This window comes from Hibiscus syriacus, unplaced genomic scaffold, assembly GCF_006381635.1.
Source record: "Hibiscus syriacus cultivar Baekdansim isolate YM2019G1 unplaced genomic scaffold, ASM638163v2 tig00113156_pilon, whole genome shotgun sequence".
Classification (NCBI taxonomy): Eukaryota; Viridiplantae; Streptophyta; class Magnoliopsida; order Malvales; family Malvaceae; genus Hibiscus; species Hibiscus syriacus.
In genome coordinates, this window is record NW_024063446.1 from 191,487 (window position 1) to 206,358 (window position 14,872).

At 32.9% G+C, this 14,872-nt stretch overlaps 2 protein-coding genes across 2 annotated transcripts; one reads left to right on the plus strand and one right to left on the minus strand.

Moving 5' to 3' along the window:
- The first annotated feature begins 6,156 nt into the window (after positions 1-6,156).
- LOC120185931 lies at positions 6,157-8,017 on the plus strand. The gene is made up of 2 exons (XM_039190012.1): positions 6,157-6,434; positions 7,052-8,017. Exons 1-2 carry the CDS (start codon positions 6,157-6,159, stop codon positions 7,956-7,958), a joined length of 1,185 nt encoding a protein of 394 aa, XP_039045943.1. The 3' UTR covers positions 7,959-8,017.
- Positions 8,018-10,391: 2,374 nt separating this feature from the next.
- LOC120186010 (phosphatidylglycerophosphate phosphatase PTPMT1-like) lies at positions 10,392-12,827 on the minus strand. The gene is made up of 6 exons (XM_039190078.1): positions 12,092-12,827; positions 11,811-11,933; positions 11,500-11,593; positions 11,256-11,338; positions 11,083-11,169; positions 10,392-10,956 (listed from the first exon to the last, which is right to left on the minus strand). Exons 1-6 carry the CDS (start codon positions 12,335-12,337, stop codon positions 10,585-10,587), a joined length of 1,005 nt encoding a protein of 334 aa, XP_039046009.1. The 5' UTR covers positions 12,338-12,827; the 3' UTR covers positions 10,392-10,584.
- Between the last annotated feature and the right edge of the window lie 2,045 nt (positions 12,828-14,872).

Here is a 14,872-nt window from a genome sequence, read left to right on the forward strand (position 1 = left end):
TTAAAATCAAAATTTTACCATTTTAGAAGAGCCCGTAATTCCATCTTTGGTTATGAGATTCCAAGTTTCCACCTGGCCTACTCTATTCTAATCAACCAAATAATTGATTATCATAGTGATCGTTTTAACCGAAATTAATTAAACAGAAAGCAATAGTTAATAAATATTTATAAATTAATCGAGATGAAATATTAAATTTATAAAAATAACAATAGTTTCTTTCTCTAATTATTCTATTGATGATATATATATATATATATGCATGCATGCAGTACTATTCCTCTCCGCCGCTCGGAAGACGCGCCGCCAGTTCTCTTTGAAAGCTTTCGGCGCTTCTCGTTATGCTAAAACTGCAAAAGCTGTTTCTTTTGCTTATTTAGATCTTCTTCACGTTTGATATCTTGTCTTTACAGGTATCTTCAAATCTTTTGACCTCACGTTACAATATCTCGCTTGCTTCACCAAAGAGGACATCAAAATTACCATTGAACAGCTGATCCAATCACATGCACATCCATGAAAGCTCCTGTTATTTCCAAATTTTTAATCTAATTTTTCGATATTAGAACGATTAGACAAACGATATATTCTAATTCTACGATGAGAATTATATAAATCAAAGTCATTTTACAAGGGGTAAGAGAGGAAAAGACGAGTTTATTAATGTTCGGAGTGAACGAAAAGGACGTCGAAGAATGACAATATTCAGGAATAGACACAAGATTTTATGTTAAGATTCGAACTTGAACTTATAAATTTTATGGGCGAACTTAAATTTATAAAATTCCAGGAGAACGAAAACAAATTTACAATAAAAAATACATAAAAAATCTAAAATATATGATAATTTTAAATTCTTAGGAAAGCAATCCCCTCTAATTGTCCCACCTAGATCTATCCCCACAGTATTAATAACAAAGTGAGATAGAGATAAAAGTAATTCCAAGAGCTTTAAAATTTCAGGAGTTTTTAACGAGTCTTTTAATTCAAAATGACATGACTTCTATGTCTGCAGGAAAAAATCCACATCAGAAAAATAATGCCACGTCATCATGTTATTTCTAACCTACTGCCTGAATGATAAAATAATGTGTAATTCAAAAAATTTGTGACTGAAATATTTTTTTAACCTTAAGGACTAAAATAAAAATGAATCAAAATTAAGTGGTAAAAAGCTAATTTACCCTAAATATAGGGCTGCATGCGAAGTGGTTCTTCTTTCGCTTTTCATCAAATATGCATTGTAAGTTTGATGATTCTCTGCGGCTATCCTTTTGGTAAAGTGCATGTATTCGCATATTGGCTCCAGAATCAAATCAATGGGTACAATCCAATAATTAATGAAACACTTAAAAATATTTTAATCACGTCGAATATATGAAGATTTGATCTGATCTTCCATTCGGTAAATACACGGAGGACTAAACCAGTATATACCCCTTCTGTTATTCCCACACAATCAACCAGTTTCAACCCTATATAGACAAGAGTCAAGCACATACTGCATAAGCATCATCGATGCTGCTGCTGCTCGACTTATCTCAACGAGACACATATTTGGGACTGTTTCTCTGTCAATATGTACATGGACTTGGGTACTTGTGGAGGAGAAGCCATGGCAGAACATTTTAAAAGTGTCCTGAGAGGCTGCATTTATATAGTGATGTATCCATAAATAATTTTTTATGCAAGTAAGTACAATTAAAATTTCAATGTAAAAACAATCATTAAAATTTATAATTATTTAAAGAAAATTTGGATTTAAGCATATGCTCATCCTAAATTCTTAAGGTGTGTTTGGTTGGGGGAATGTGAGATTCTCATGGGAATGGAATCCACATTCCTCCGTTTAGTTGGCCGGGAATGTCATTCCCGGTAATCTTACATTACCAATAGTGAATTTTTTGGGGTATATTACCGGGAATGTCATTATCTCCCTTTCCTTAGGTATTGTTGAATTACCGGCGTTTTGGACTAAAATGCCCTTAATTTTTTTTTTCTTTCAAAAATATCATTATTCTGTCATTGAATAATAAAAATTCTGCGAAGGTTAAATTACAAATTTATCCTTAAACTATTTTAGATTTACAAAAAATATATATATAATTAAAATTTTATATGAAGTTAAGGGGTTAAAATAAAATTTTACCTTTTCATTAAACCTTTTTATATTTTAATTTTGTAAAAAAATTATATAAATTTTATGATTTTTTTTTTATTTTTTTAAAATATATAAATATTTTCCAATTTGTTAAAAAAGCAAATATATAATAAGTACAATTTGGTCAAATATACATTCCAATAATCTTTTATTCCTTTAACCAAACACGGTAATCTTACATTCCTGCTAAACCAACCAAACACAAAATACAACATTCCCAGTAATCTTATTCACTGATAATCTTTTATTTCTACTGATAATCTTACATTCCGTGAATTAAACACATCCTTAATAGATCCGCTAATGCATGTACAGCTGGGAGTTTTTAAGTGTGTTGTCTAAATACTGATTAGGGTTCAAAAGTGAAATCATTAGGGTATGCATTAGAAAACCCTACTTTAATCCATTTCGCTTTCATGTCACATAATTGCTTCACAGATAATCACGGAATTGTTTTCTTGAATACAAATTATTAGCACTCTATTCAAAAAGTTAACACACACACACACACACATATATATATATATATATAATTTATTTACAAGCCACACGTAAAATTTTGGAACCGAATCAAAATGAAATTCATATTATAAACTCTAACCTAGTTTTTAGGAGTGGTATAATAGTATTTTAGGTCTTTAAATATTAGTTAAATGAGGTATTTGTCCCTCAATTTTTTAATTTAAATACTTAACAGATCATTGTTGTTTCGATATAAAACTATTTTACTCCCTTAACATTTGATTTTGACTCCATTTCTGCCTACCTTTAAACAATAATCTCTATATTAATAAATATATATATAGCAAATATTAAATACTGCAACTTGCATGAAGAACTTCTAAATCTTTCTAAAAAATCCATATCCATTAACAAACACTTTATACTGTTAGAAAAAGCACAAAAAAAAACGTTGACTTCATTGTATCCAATAGAGATATTGCGTGGTTAAGATTTCGAGAAAGAAGAAGATATTTAGATAAAGAAAAACAGGAGACTAAACTGTGTTTTTCAACTGCCTTTGATTTTGATCTCAGTTGAGAACATAATGAACACATGGCTGACCTTATTTCAGGCAGAACAAGATCATGTCTCTGCAACTTGCTAAATCGATCTTAGTTAACGATAATTATATATTTACTTAATTAATCGATAGTTGGTTTATTAGTTGTTAAGTTTAAAATAACATTATACATTATGCAATCAACTAATATTTTATAAAAAAATAGGATAAATTAGCTTTTAAATCCTAAACTTAATAATTTTTTATTTTGGTCTCTACTTTTTCATTTATTTTAATCTCTGAATTTAATTAAAAAAAATCATTTTAGTTCATTCGATGACGTGAATGATCAAAATTCCAAGTTCATAGACTATTTTATTGGTTTTGGAATTGGTTCTTTGAGGGCCTTCGGATTTCAACTTTCTACCTATTTCATGTGTCCTTTCCATTCCATGGACAACACTAGAATCAAACAATTCTAACTCATCCAACTATCAATGGCGATGCAGATTCAGACATGATCAATGCACAGTGTATGTACGACTCTAAGCTAAAAATTTGGATGGGTGTCACCAGAAAACTCCAAGTAAGCCCGTGGGCTGCATAGGGAAATTTGGGGGGGGGGCTGTTTTCAAGAAAAAAGAGTTGAAGACAAATGTAAATGTGTGATGCACAGCCTCCAAAATGTCTTATAATCAAAGCCTTTAATCATGGCAGTCGTCAATGTAGTGTACTTGCAGTAGTAAGATTACCTTGTCTGAGAAATCACAGTGGGTGAGGCCGAAGTTAATGAAATTCTTCAAGGGAAGAACATTGTAACACCAAAATTGAAATCGGTAGGAGTCAACATAATGCTCCCTTTTCTTACCATTTTATGATGTATTTGCTCCATTTCCAGTGCATATTATGAGGATCTGAGCGTCTGCAAGGAGAAATTATTTAATTGATCCGATTCACCACGTCATCTATTGCCCCAACTAATAAAATCCATCCATTTCAAAATAACTATCCACCCCTTATTTACACGTAGAAAAGAGGTGAAGATTCATCATGAAAAAAATGAGATAGATGGATTTTATTGGTTGGGATCACATATGAATTGATTAGTCGGGTTCATCGAATAATTTTTCGTCTAGCTGTACATAGATTGTCTTCTATGTATAAGAAGGTGGAATCTATTTGCTCCCCTCTGGTAAGCCCTAAAGAATTAGAAAAGTGATTATATGGCGGTGTTTCTGTGCTGCATGTTGCGGGTGTATTGGAATATAAGAACTTGTAAAGATCAAGGCTTGTATTTTGTATTAAAGTCCATGCCTTACGTAAATGCGTAATTCCAAGACTAATGCATGGAAATACATTTTTGGTATTGTATATAAACATCTTTTAGTTTTCAGTTATTTATCATGATTTTTTTTTGACAAAAAAATTCTTAATAAGATTTAGTCTAGTTATGTGTCTCGTTAAAAATCTTTCTAAACTTAAATGAAAAAAAACACACATAACTAGAAAAGCGACACAAAGCAAAGTTCACACTGCACAAACATAGAGACACAAAATCTATGGAAGAATTACAAGTTGCAAGAAATATACAGAACCGGCCTAGACGCAATACTTCCAAAATTCACTCCTACCATCATACATTGAGAAAATTCATCCAAAACAAGCATGCTTTATAAACGAAAATCTTAAGATTTACATAATAATATCTAAAATTATACTTAAATTCATAATGGTCCAAATTTTATATGGTGGAAAGTTAGTAGGCGAGCGGATGTAGGGTGGGCAGATGCGGGACGGACGAATGCGTGGCGAGTAATGTCTCAAACCCATCACCTACCCCTACCTATGGCATATATGATTTTTATATTCATACACGCCCACTACTCATTAAACTTATATCTATACTCGTCTCAATTAGAGCAGACACAGTACAAAATCTATGAAATTGTATCCGTCTTCCATCCCTACAAGTTATTCGCATGTAAATTGGATTATTTTATACCAATAACAAAGATAAAGTATACTGAAATCCATTAAATTATGTTCAAATAAACGTTTTAACTATAGAACCTTTAAAATTATAAAATAATCATTAAGTTTACTAAATTATTATAAAATAATTACTATAGCACTATAATGATTATGAAAAATAAATAAGTTTAATGATAAATATTTGTGCTTCCTATTTGATGATTGCCTCATGTGATTCCTCCTTTTTACGGTTTATTGGTTCTTTTAGTTGTTTCATGATTTGTTAAGCACAGCATTTTTAGGGTTTGATTAGAAAATACAAGTAGTTTAGTGAGTATTTTGCTAGAAGAGAAAGAAAGACAACGGATTTGACCTATGTGACGAGTTACGACTCGTGTTACTCGTACTCAAGCGTTGAGTCGTGCGAGTCTAGTATTTTCAACATTTTCAGAATTATTATGTGTTTGGGAAATATTTGGGGATCATATCTCGGTACTTGAGTGGTATAATAATTCTTGAAAAAAAAATGCTAGTTTGAATGTCAGATTTAGTTTGGAGTTTTCATTGACGTTTTTGTTGCTTTTCCCTAGATGAAGAGGGTGGCTGCATTACTCAACTGTTGAAGAAACAATTTATTGATCAGATTTGAATGCTGTTAATTAAGCAAGTTTTTGCTCCCTCCAAGAGTTAAGTTTATAACTTGTGAACTTGCATTGCATTTGTTAAAGCCTGGAAAAAGATCTATACTACATGGATTCAGTGTGATTGTCGAGATAAGTTTAATGTATATGTTCACTTTTTTCGTATATTTGGAGAACAATATCTTGTATCTATGCTTGGATATGTGTAAGATATCTTAAGAAAAAACCTAATGTAACGTAGTTAAAGATTTGGGAAAACTTTGAAACCTAATGTAGTGCACTTGCAGTATTAGGACTTTCTTGTCTGGAAAATCGCTGGTGGAGAACGGTCTTGAATTTGGAGAAATCAACTCTTCACCGCAAAGATATACAGTTAAGCAATGGAGACTACCTCCCAGGAAACATATACATCAAGCCAACCGAATCACAGATACTCACTCTCGGCTTTGATTGATGCCATAGCACTGCAAGAGCAAAGTTTCGAACAATCACTAGTGAATCAACAGCTTTGGGCCCAACAGCTTGCTGAAGCACAGGATGCAAAGATAAAAGCAGCTGTTCAGCAAATCACAGCAGGTGCGGCTGAAGTTAGTAAAATTCGTCTAGGAAGAAACGTTGTTACACCAGAAGTGAAACTAGAAGAGTTTAACTCCGAAACGTACGATGGCTTTAACATATCATCCCCTTTTCTCACCATTTGTGTTATATTTGCTCCAGCTCCATTGCATATTCTGTGCATAGATTTTCTCTAACATATAACATGCTGGAATGTATTGACAAGTTGTTCAATTAGTTCTCTGGCTTCTCGTTGACTTAACTCTATGAAAGTACACCCTTCAGTCTCTGATTTCGGTATCTTAGCTCTATGCTGAAACTGATGTTTCTGATTGTTGGATACTTTGGATTTCATTCAAGAAACTGGCTCTATTGTCTTAAATCATACATGCTAGCATTTTTTGAGGTGGGTATATAAAGTGAATACCTGTATACTTAAACTCAGCTATGTAATCGACACGGTGGTTTTTAGTTTTTATGTATTTGGAGGATCCTTTGAAGTCATTTCCCCAAAACCATTGGGTACTTTAAGAAAAATGAAGAGTTTTGGTAAATGATGGTTGCATTTGTAACTCTGTGAATGTTCTCTGCTCAAAAAGGTTCTCATAGAGACTGACATTAGTATAACCATCATAATATGTCTTTTCGTTAATATGTGCTATTATTTTATTGAAACGTGCAACTTTCTTTATTTGTTTGGTTTTCATTTTGGTTGCATAGGTGTAGTGGGGAATTGGAGCCTCGATTACAGTCTCCATCTCAGCATTTTTCAAGATCAATATCCAGATCTACATCCCTCTTCCGGTATCCAGAACCAGAAGTTCACAAGGAACATGTAAGGTATTCACCGGGAGATCATATCAGCAAGAGGAATCTTGGCAATTTCAACTCCGACGCCCTATATGATCATTACAAGGGCCACGAGAGAAGCAGAAATTATCCTAGGTTGTCTAGAAGTCCCTGTGTTGACAGTAACCCTCACCATGGAAGGTCTACTGATAGCACAAAGGGTAGAGAAAGGAGAGGCGCATCACCATTGGAAGGAAGCTGGAAGAGGGGAAGATCTCCATCGAAGTCAAAGCCTCAGAGATATTGCCATGAGGATTCTTATTATCCAAGGTCAGACAGATGTCATGGTACATTGTACGAAAGACCCGTGAATGATGGTATCCCTCATTATAGAAGGCCTATCGACAATGGAAAATGTAAAGAAGGGAGAGGTGCATCACCTTTGGAAAGAAGCGGGAAGAGGGAAAGATCTCCATTTAAACCCAAACCTCATAGTCATGGCCATGAGGACTCGCATAGAGCCAAAAATTACCAGAGGAGTCCTGGTGGCGACAGTAACCGTCGCCATGGAAAGTCTATTGATAGCAGGTATGGAGAAAAGCGAGGTGAATCAGCCTTGGAGATTGGCAACAGTCACAGGAGTAGGCATATCTTGGTAGAAAACCAAAACGATGGTCGCCGAAACGACTGTGATGATGAGACGGGCGGAAAGAATGAATGCAGGAGTAAGCGAACCGTGGATGCCAACAGTCGGAAGTACACTTCTGAAACTCTGAATGCAAAAGCACCACGCTTAGCCTCTGTTCGTGCCAACAATCCTCGAGAGCATCCAGCTTAAATCGTTTTAAAGCAACTTCTCGTTCCCAAATGAAATTCAGTCTTCCTAGTGTAGGTAAACGTGAAGAGAAGTATGATTTATATTAAGAAACAGACCTCTAAAATCGTAGAAACGCTCAAAATCCTCTTATTTATTTCTTATTCTTCTCCGTTATATGTTTTATTTCTTTGCGTGGTTTCTTGTTTTGAGCTTTAGATTTGTTATTCCTTACCCTCTTTGTTGTTTTTTAAGATTTTAATTTTGGGTTATTTTTTCCCCGTTTACATGACTTGAGGGTTAAGTGAGAGAGCACGAGATTAATGAAAAACATGAAAAGATTATTATCAACGATAAACACTAATTAAATCTTAAACGAGTTGTGATATCCAGACATAAATTTAAATTAGTGGTGTTAATTATTGATAATAAATTTAAATGAAATGCTCAAATGTATTATAAACAAAGCAGCCGTTTTGACAATGGGATTGACCTCCATCGTCTCCACTTTAGCCTTAATTAATTCTCTTTTTCTTCGACGCAGATGAAAAAGCACTATAAAAGTTTATAAATTTAATGTCACGTTAATAGAAAATCAAAATGAAATGTTTACTTTCCTTTATATAATTGCAGAGCCGCTAAATTAATTAATTTGTTCATCAGACATTAACGCTGCTGCTTGAATTTTTTTTTACGATTTGATTAATCGATCATTATTAGTAACGGACCCATAAATATTTTTAAGATAAATACACATACAATAATAGTATAAATTTTTAAATGAGATAAATACGTATAAAATTCAAGATGAACACGATTAATAAAATTGATAAATAACTAAAGAAATTCGAGTGTAGGCACATATCCACCTTAGAAAATTGTGAATCCACCCCAGCTAATTATATATTAAATACAAATATAAAAAATGTTAAATTTTAGGATAAAATTCACAAATAGTCCTCGATTATAATGTATTGTTTTATAAGTCACTTGACTATTAAAAATTATAAAATAATCTCCTATAGAGTTTTGTTTTGTTGAGTCCCTCAACTATTAAAATTTGCAAAATCGTCACCCGACTATTTACTATGTTTCAAACTCGTTATTTTTCATTAAAAAAACTAACGATATTCTTAGTTGAACGTTAACTTGCTGACTATGATATGACAAAATATTATCTTAGAATCTCAAACGACTATCACATCCAGTCGTTATGTTAATGTCCAACTTAGACTATCGCCAATTTTTTAATTGAAAATGATGAGCTTGGTACATAATAAATAGTCAAGTGACCATTTTATAACTTTTAATACTCAAATGACTTAACAAAATAATATTTAATAATTAAATGATTATTTTATAATTTTTAATAATCGAGAAATTTAATAAAATATTATACTATAGTCGATGCATCATTTTTATATAATTTACCCTAAATTTAATCATTTGACAAGGACATATGGTGGTGTAGGTAACCATTTGTTGATTATAGCTAGAAAACTGAAAGCTTTATTGGAAACACGTAGACACTAAAGTGTGGACCGAACACCGAACACCGCACACAATGTTGACAGTGCCCTGTAAAATTAATATTTAATTTCAAATTTTAGTGAATTTGGATAGTTACAAGACAAAATGGTCCTAGACTTTCCCAATATTGTATGGATAAATTATCAACACGAGAAGCAGCAGCCGGATTTTCTATTAGTTAATAAATGTATGTATTAAAGTTTAAATAGCGATGTTTATAAGTGAGTATATTTGATCGATTGATTAAATTGTTTATCTTTATTATTTTATATTTTCCTAAATTATAAATTTTAAAACCATTAGGAGTATTTCACTTCATTCTCTTAAAATTTTCTTTCATCCCTTCTTAGTTGAATTAAAATTAATTTATTAAAAAAATAACGATGTTTGTTATTTTATAATTTTCAATTCCTTGTATGATCAAATATTTACAAGCGACTTTTAACATAACTGATCGCAGTAATGTTCTTTTACGACCACAATACTGGTTAAATTAATGAAACATTATTTGAAAAGAAAATCTGTGAAATATAATTATCGTATATTTATTTATAGATATTTGTTTGTTAGTCACTTTTAGATGTTAATGATTTTGATAAAAACATCACACGAAGAGAAATTTGAGGGCAAAGTGATCCTATGGTGAAGGACTGAATGTTTGTCTTCAAAAATTGTCGATATCTCTACTTGGAGTCGATTGCAACTGTAAGCGTTTCTGATTTCAATTACACATTACTAAGGACTAAAATGAAAAAAAGGAAATAAAAAGGACCAATTTCAAACGTAATAATTTGTCCAAAAATAAACACACATACCATGTACGACAACATTATAAATCAAATTTGAACACGTGATTCCTAGAGCCACTTCAAAGCAATTTGTTGGCAAAATACTTGGATATAATATGAGAATGATATACACTTGATCCTTAAGCAGTTATGCTCCCATCTTTTTGTTCCATTCATAAGAAATGGTTTACTCGATTTACAAGGGAAGAACAAACATAGTTTGCTTCAGCCTTAAGAAACATCATTCGCAGTTTATTTATGTACGAGACGAGATGAAAAGGGACAATGGTACCTACACAACATGTGTGTGTTGCGTCGTGTAACTGCAGTTTTCAGTAGACATGAATGTCCACACTGATACGTCCAAGGCAGGTGCTTTCCTTAGCCAGTTCCAGTGCTGAAAGCTTTTGATGTGCTTGGCAGCTTAGCCACAAGCACGAGATTCTTGCTAATGCCGCCCGACCGACAACTCTAACCCGATAAACCACACTAAGATCTGCCCATATTCTACTTCCCGTGGCATCTGGTTCAAGACTTTGGTCGTATCCATCAAGATCAGCTTCTGTTACCACCACCACCGAACCATCATCAAAAGTCACTAGGTCTCCTGAAGACGCCGAGTCTGAAGTTCTTAAAATTAAATCCATCACACGGCTGTGGAAGGCAGCCTTTCTCATTTTAAGATAGTAGAAATCTTCAACAGCCTAAAATTGCAACAAAGTGATGAATCAAGCACGTTGCTTCAGAAATTGTGATTTCGATAAAAACAATAAGTATGGATTCATTTTTCCGAATTAGATTAGAGAAAGTGGGGACCCGAGACGCTATACCTGCCATTGGGAAGAGGCTAGCCGGACCCTTGGCCTGTTCAACTTCACATAATCATATGCCCCAGGTGTCATCCGCTTATAATAGACCTATATAAAACCAGAATTCATATCAGTGCATCTAGAACAAACAAGTGATGTGGCCAACACCTTTTTATAGTTTATATAGCACTAACCAGGTAACATAATACAATGGTTGTGCTGCGACCACGGCCAGCTTTACAGTGGACATATGTAGTTTCCCCATGTGATGCATTTCCTAGAGAAAAGACAATGAAAACAGGGAACATTCAGCAAGAAAAAAAATTAAGAACTGAAGGGTGGAGAAACATTCGAACAGTAATAATTTTTTTTTTTTTTAAAAAAACCATTTTCAGGCAAGTTTAACCAACACAAGCAACCCCTTCAAAGGAGGCTTACTATGAATGAAATCAATAGCTCGGCATATTGATGTCAAAGATGGTGCAAAGCAGTAGTCTCTTGTAGGGATCACCAAATGGTTAATGCCGTGATTCTACAACAAAGTTGTTAAAAGAAATTAACAAATTTGGAAACAATCAAAGGATCCAAAATACGCAACATTAAACAAAAAATGAAAACATCATAATGAAAATGAAAAATCAGTCTAAAAACTCAAAAACTGGAGGAAAATGAGACAACATTCAGAAAACAAAGATGCAAAATAGTAAAAAAAATATGTATAATGTATATGTACTAGAAGAGAATGCCACATGATAAAGAGATGTAGGAACCAAAGTCTCGTAAAGTTCATTTAGTGTGATTACTCCGCCTACACCGATCTCCTTTAGCCTTGGAACATCAGTGGGGAATGGAACAGCACCTAACAGGATGAACTTCAAAAACAAAGGAACATCATATTAGAACAAGGTTAAAACAACCATGCACTTGTGAGCAGATTACAATATAGATTCTAAAATAACACAACATAAAACACCATATTCAACAATATAACTTACTTTGGATGAACAAGACAAGAACTTAACATATATACCTCATCAACTCTATCCCACCACCGGAACTCAGGCTGAATCTTGTTCCTAACAACGTTGTACAACAAGGTCGGGTAAAACAGAGCACGAGCTCCTGCACCCACCAATACCCTTTTCGCATCCCATTCAACAACGGTTCTTTCGATGCCCAAAACCTCATTACTTCCACAATAACTCTTATTTTCTTCTTGTTCTTTGTCTCCAGCGCTGTCCACCTCTTCCCCTACCTTCAACTCCTCAATATACATAGCCGCAGAGTTCAAAGGAGATTAAATAGATATGCACAATATTACAAACCCTAACAACCGAATTCACAGAATTTGTACGATTTGATCAAAGCAGAAAAAGGAAATGAAAATATTTGACAATCCTTTTCAAAAACAAACCCTAAAGCTTGGAAGTTGATCAGGGAATGGAACGAGAGATTAATTAATAGAAATTGTTTTGGGGACAACTAGATTATGATGAATTCGAACAGAAACCACCAACATAATTTTGAAAAAATGGGCAGATCAGACGGCGGGAACAAGCCGGAGATGAAGTCTCTTGTTCGAACGGTGACCGATCAATGGAAATTGGGAATTTTAACACATAATTTGTGCTCTGGAAACCTAATGCCTGATTTCCTTTCCCGATCTTTTTGGTGGGAAATCGTGAAGAGATGATTTCCAGGACTCCACGCTTTCGTTCTTTGAACTTGCGATTTACAAACTTCGAGAAATAAAAAAATGACGAAACTGCTAAAGTGGATAAATTTATATCGGGGGTGAGGGAGGAGATCTAAAACGACGGGGCATGATTCGTAGGGATTTCTGAAAAGTGGGTAAACTAATGACACGTGTTGAACTGAGTTATGGAGAAAATTCGCTTCCAACTTTTTAAAGGGATAAACCAACTTTGATCCCGGAATTTGTCATTTTCAAAATTTGATCCCTGAATTTTTTTCACCCGATGACAAGTTTGATCCCTGAATTTGCCATTCGTACGTACTTATATTTATGGCTAAAAACTTTGATTATGGGTAAATTTAAATATAAGGGTAAATTATACATTTAATGTTTAAACTATTAATTCTGTTTCGTTTTAGTATTTAAACTTTCAATTTTTTTCAAAATCATATCTAAAATGTAATTTTTGTTTCATTTTGGTACTCATGTTTAAAATTTAACGTTAAGTTTTGAAAAAATAAAGAAAGTAAGGTATTAAAATGGACCAAAACTCATAGTTTAGGTTCTAATTGTGTTAAGTTTATAATAGAAAGGTACTAAAAGGGAACAAAAACTAAACGTTAGGTATGATTTAAAAAAATAAAAGTTTATGTACTAAAATGAGATGACTATCCAGCTCAATTAGTAGAGCACAAGGTTATTAACCTTGAGGTCGTGGGATCGAGTCTCACGGAGGGCATTTCATAATTCGGAGGTCTTCTATTGAAGCTGCTCTCAACCTGGTGTTGGGGGCACCTACTATCTCACCTCTCCTTACCCCATTACATATGGGAACAAGGGACAACCATTTTATATGTACTAAAATTGACCAAAACTAATAGTTTAAGTATTAAATGTGTAGTTTGCCCTAAATACAAATGTAACATGTCTTACAAGCACTAGTAATACACTTGTATTTTCTTTTTTGGATAAATGAAGTATTATTCATCCAAAGTAATCATATTTGTACAAACAAACAATTAACAAAACCCATCACCCTATCAGAATAAGAACAAACAAAAACCCAAACTGAAGTAAACCCCACTCTGCAGCAAAACCAGAGAAGGTTGGGAGGGGTTGTTATAACATAATAGTGATCATTTTATAACAATTTAATAAATTTAATGATTATTTAATAATTTTTAAAAGTATAATGACCAACATGGACGAATCTACATGGTGTTTGGGAGGGGTTGTTGTCCCTCTCAAACTTTTTGATATAATAGCGTTTTAAGTCCTTAAAATAAGACCTTTGAGACCCCAATTTTAGATTTAAATATTTGATACATTATTGTTCTTTTGATATAAACCTATTTTGCCCCTCTTACAATTTGATCCTGGCTCGGTCCTTGATAACCAAAACAATCATTAGAGGCTACTTTACTTATTTTCCTGTTGTCTATTAATGTCACGTCAGTATTTTTATCAACTTTTGAAGGTAAGTAACTTTATTAACTATAATTAAATAGTTAAGTGATTTGATTGATAAATAGTAAAATTAAAAGGGCTAAATAATTAAACAGTGGATGATATAATTTACCCTTATTATTCAAAATATACAAGTTTAGAAGATATTTGATATTCTAATACAAGCGGGTGTGCTAACCCGAAAACCACACATTTTCCTAGTTAAGGGTTATCTACATATTATTAGTACAAGCTCAGTTCGAAATTCAAGGCTTCATATTTAACGTAGTTCGAGTAAGCTCGATTTCGTATTTGAATGTTTTAAAAGTGAACATAAAATATGATTTGACTATAAGAGATCTTATATAGAATCTTATATAGTTTTGAGATTTTATTTAATCGGAGAATTCGAAAATGATATTTATATGAATAGAACATGAAATACGATAGTTACTAATAAAATAAATTTGATATTTAAGAACGTAGATCTGCTTTTGGTACAGAAAAAAATTAATTGTAGACAATAATAATAAAATATAATTTTAAATTAATATTTATATTTTTATAATAAAAACTATTTTGTATAATATACAATAAACTTAAGCATCATATATAAATATAGTGTGGAAGCAAAAAAAAAAAATGAGCCTATGGACGGCGTTCAATCTT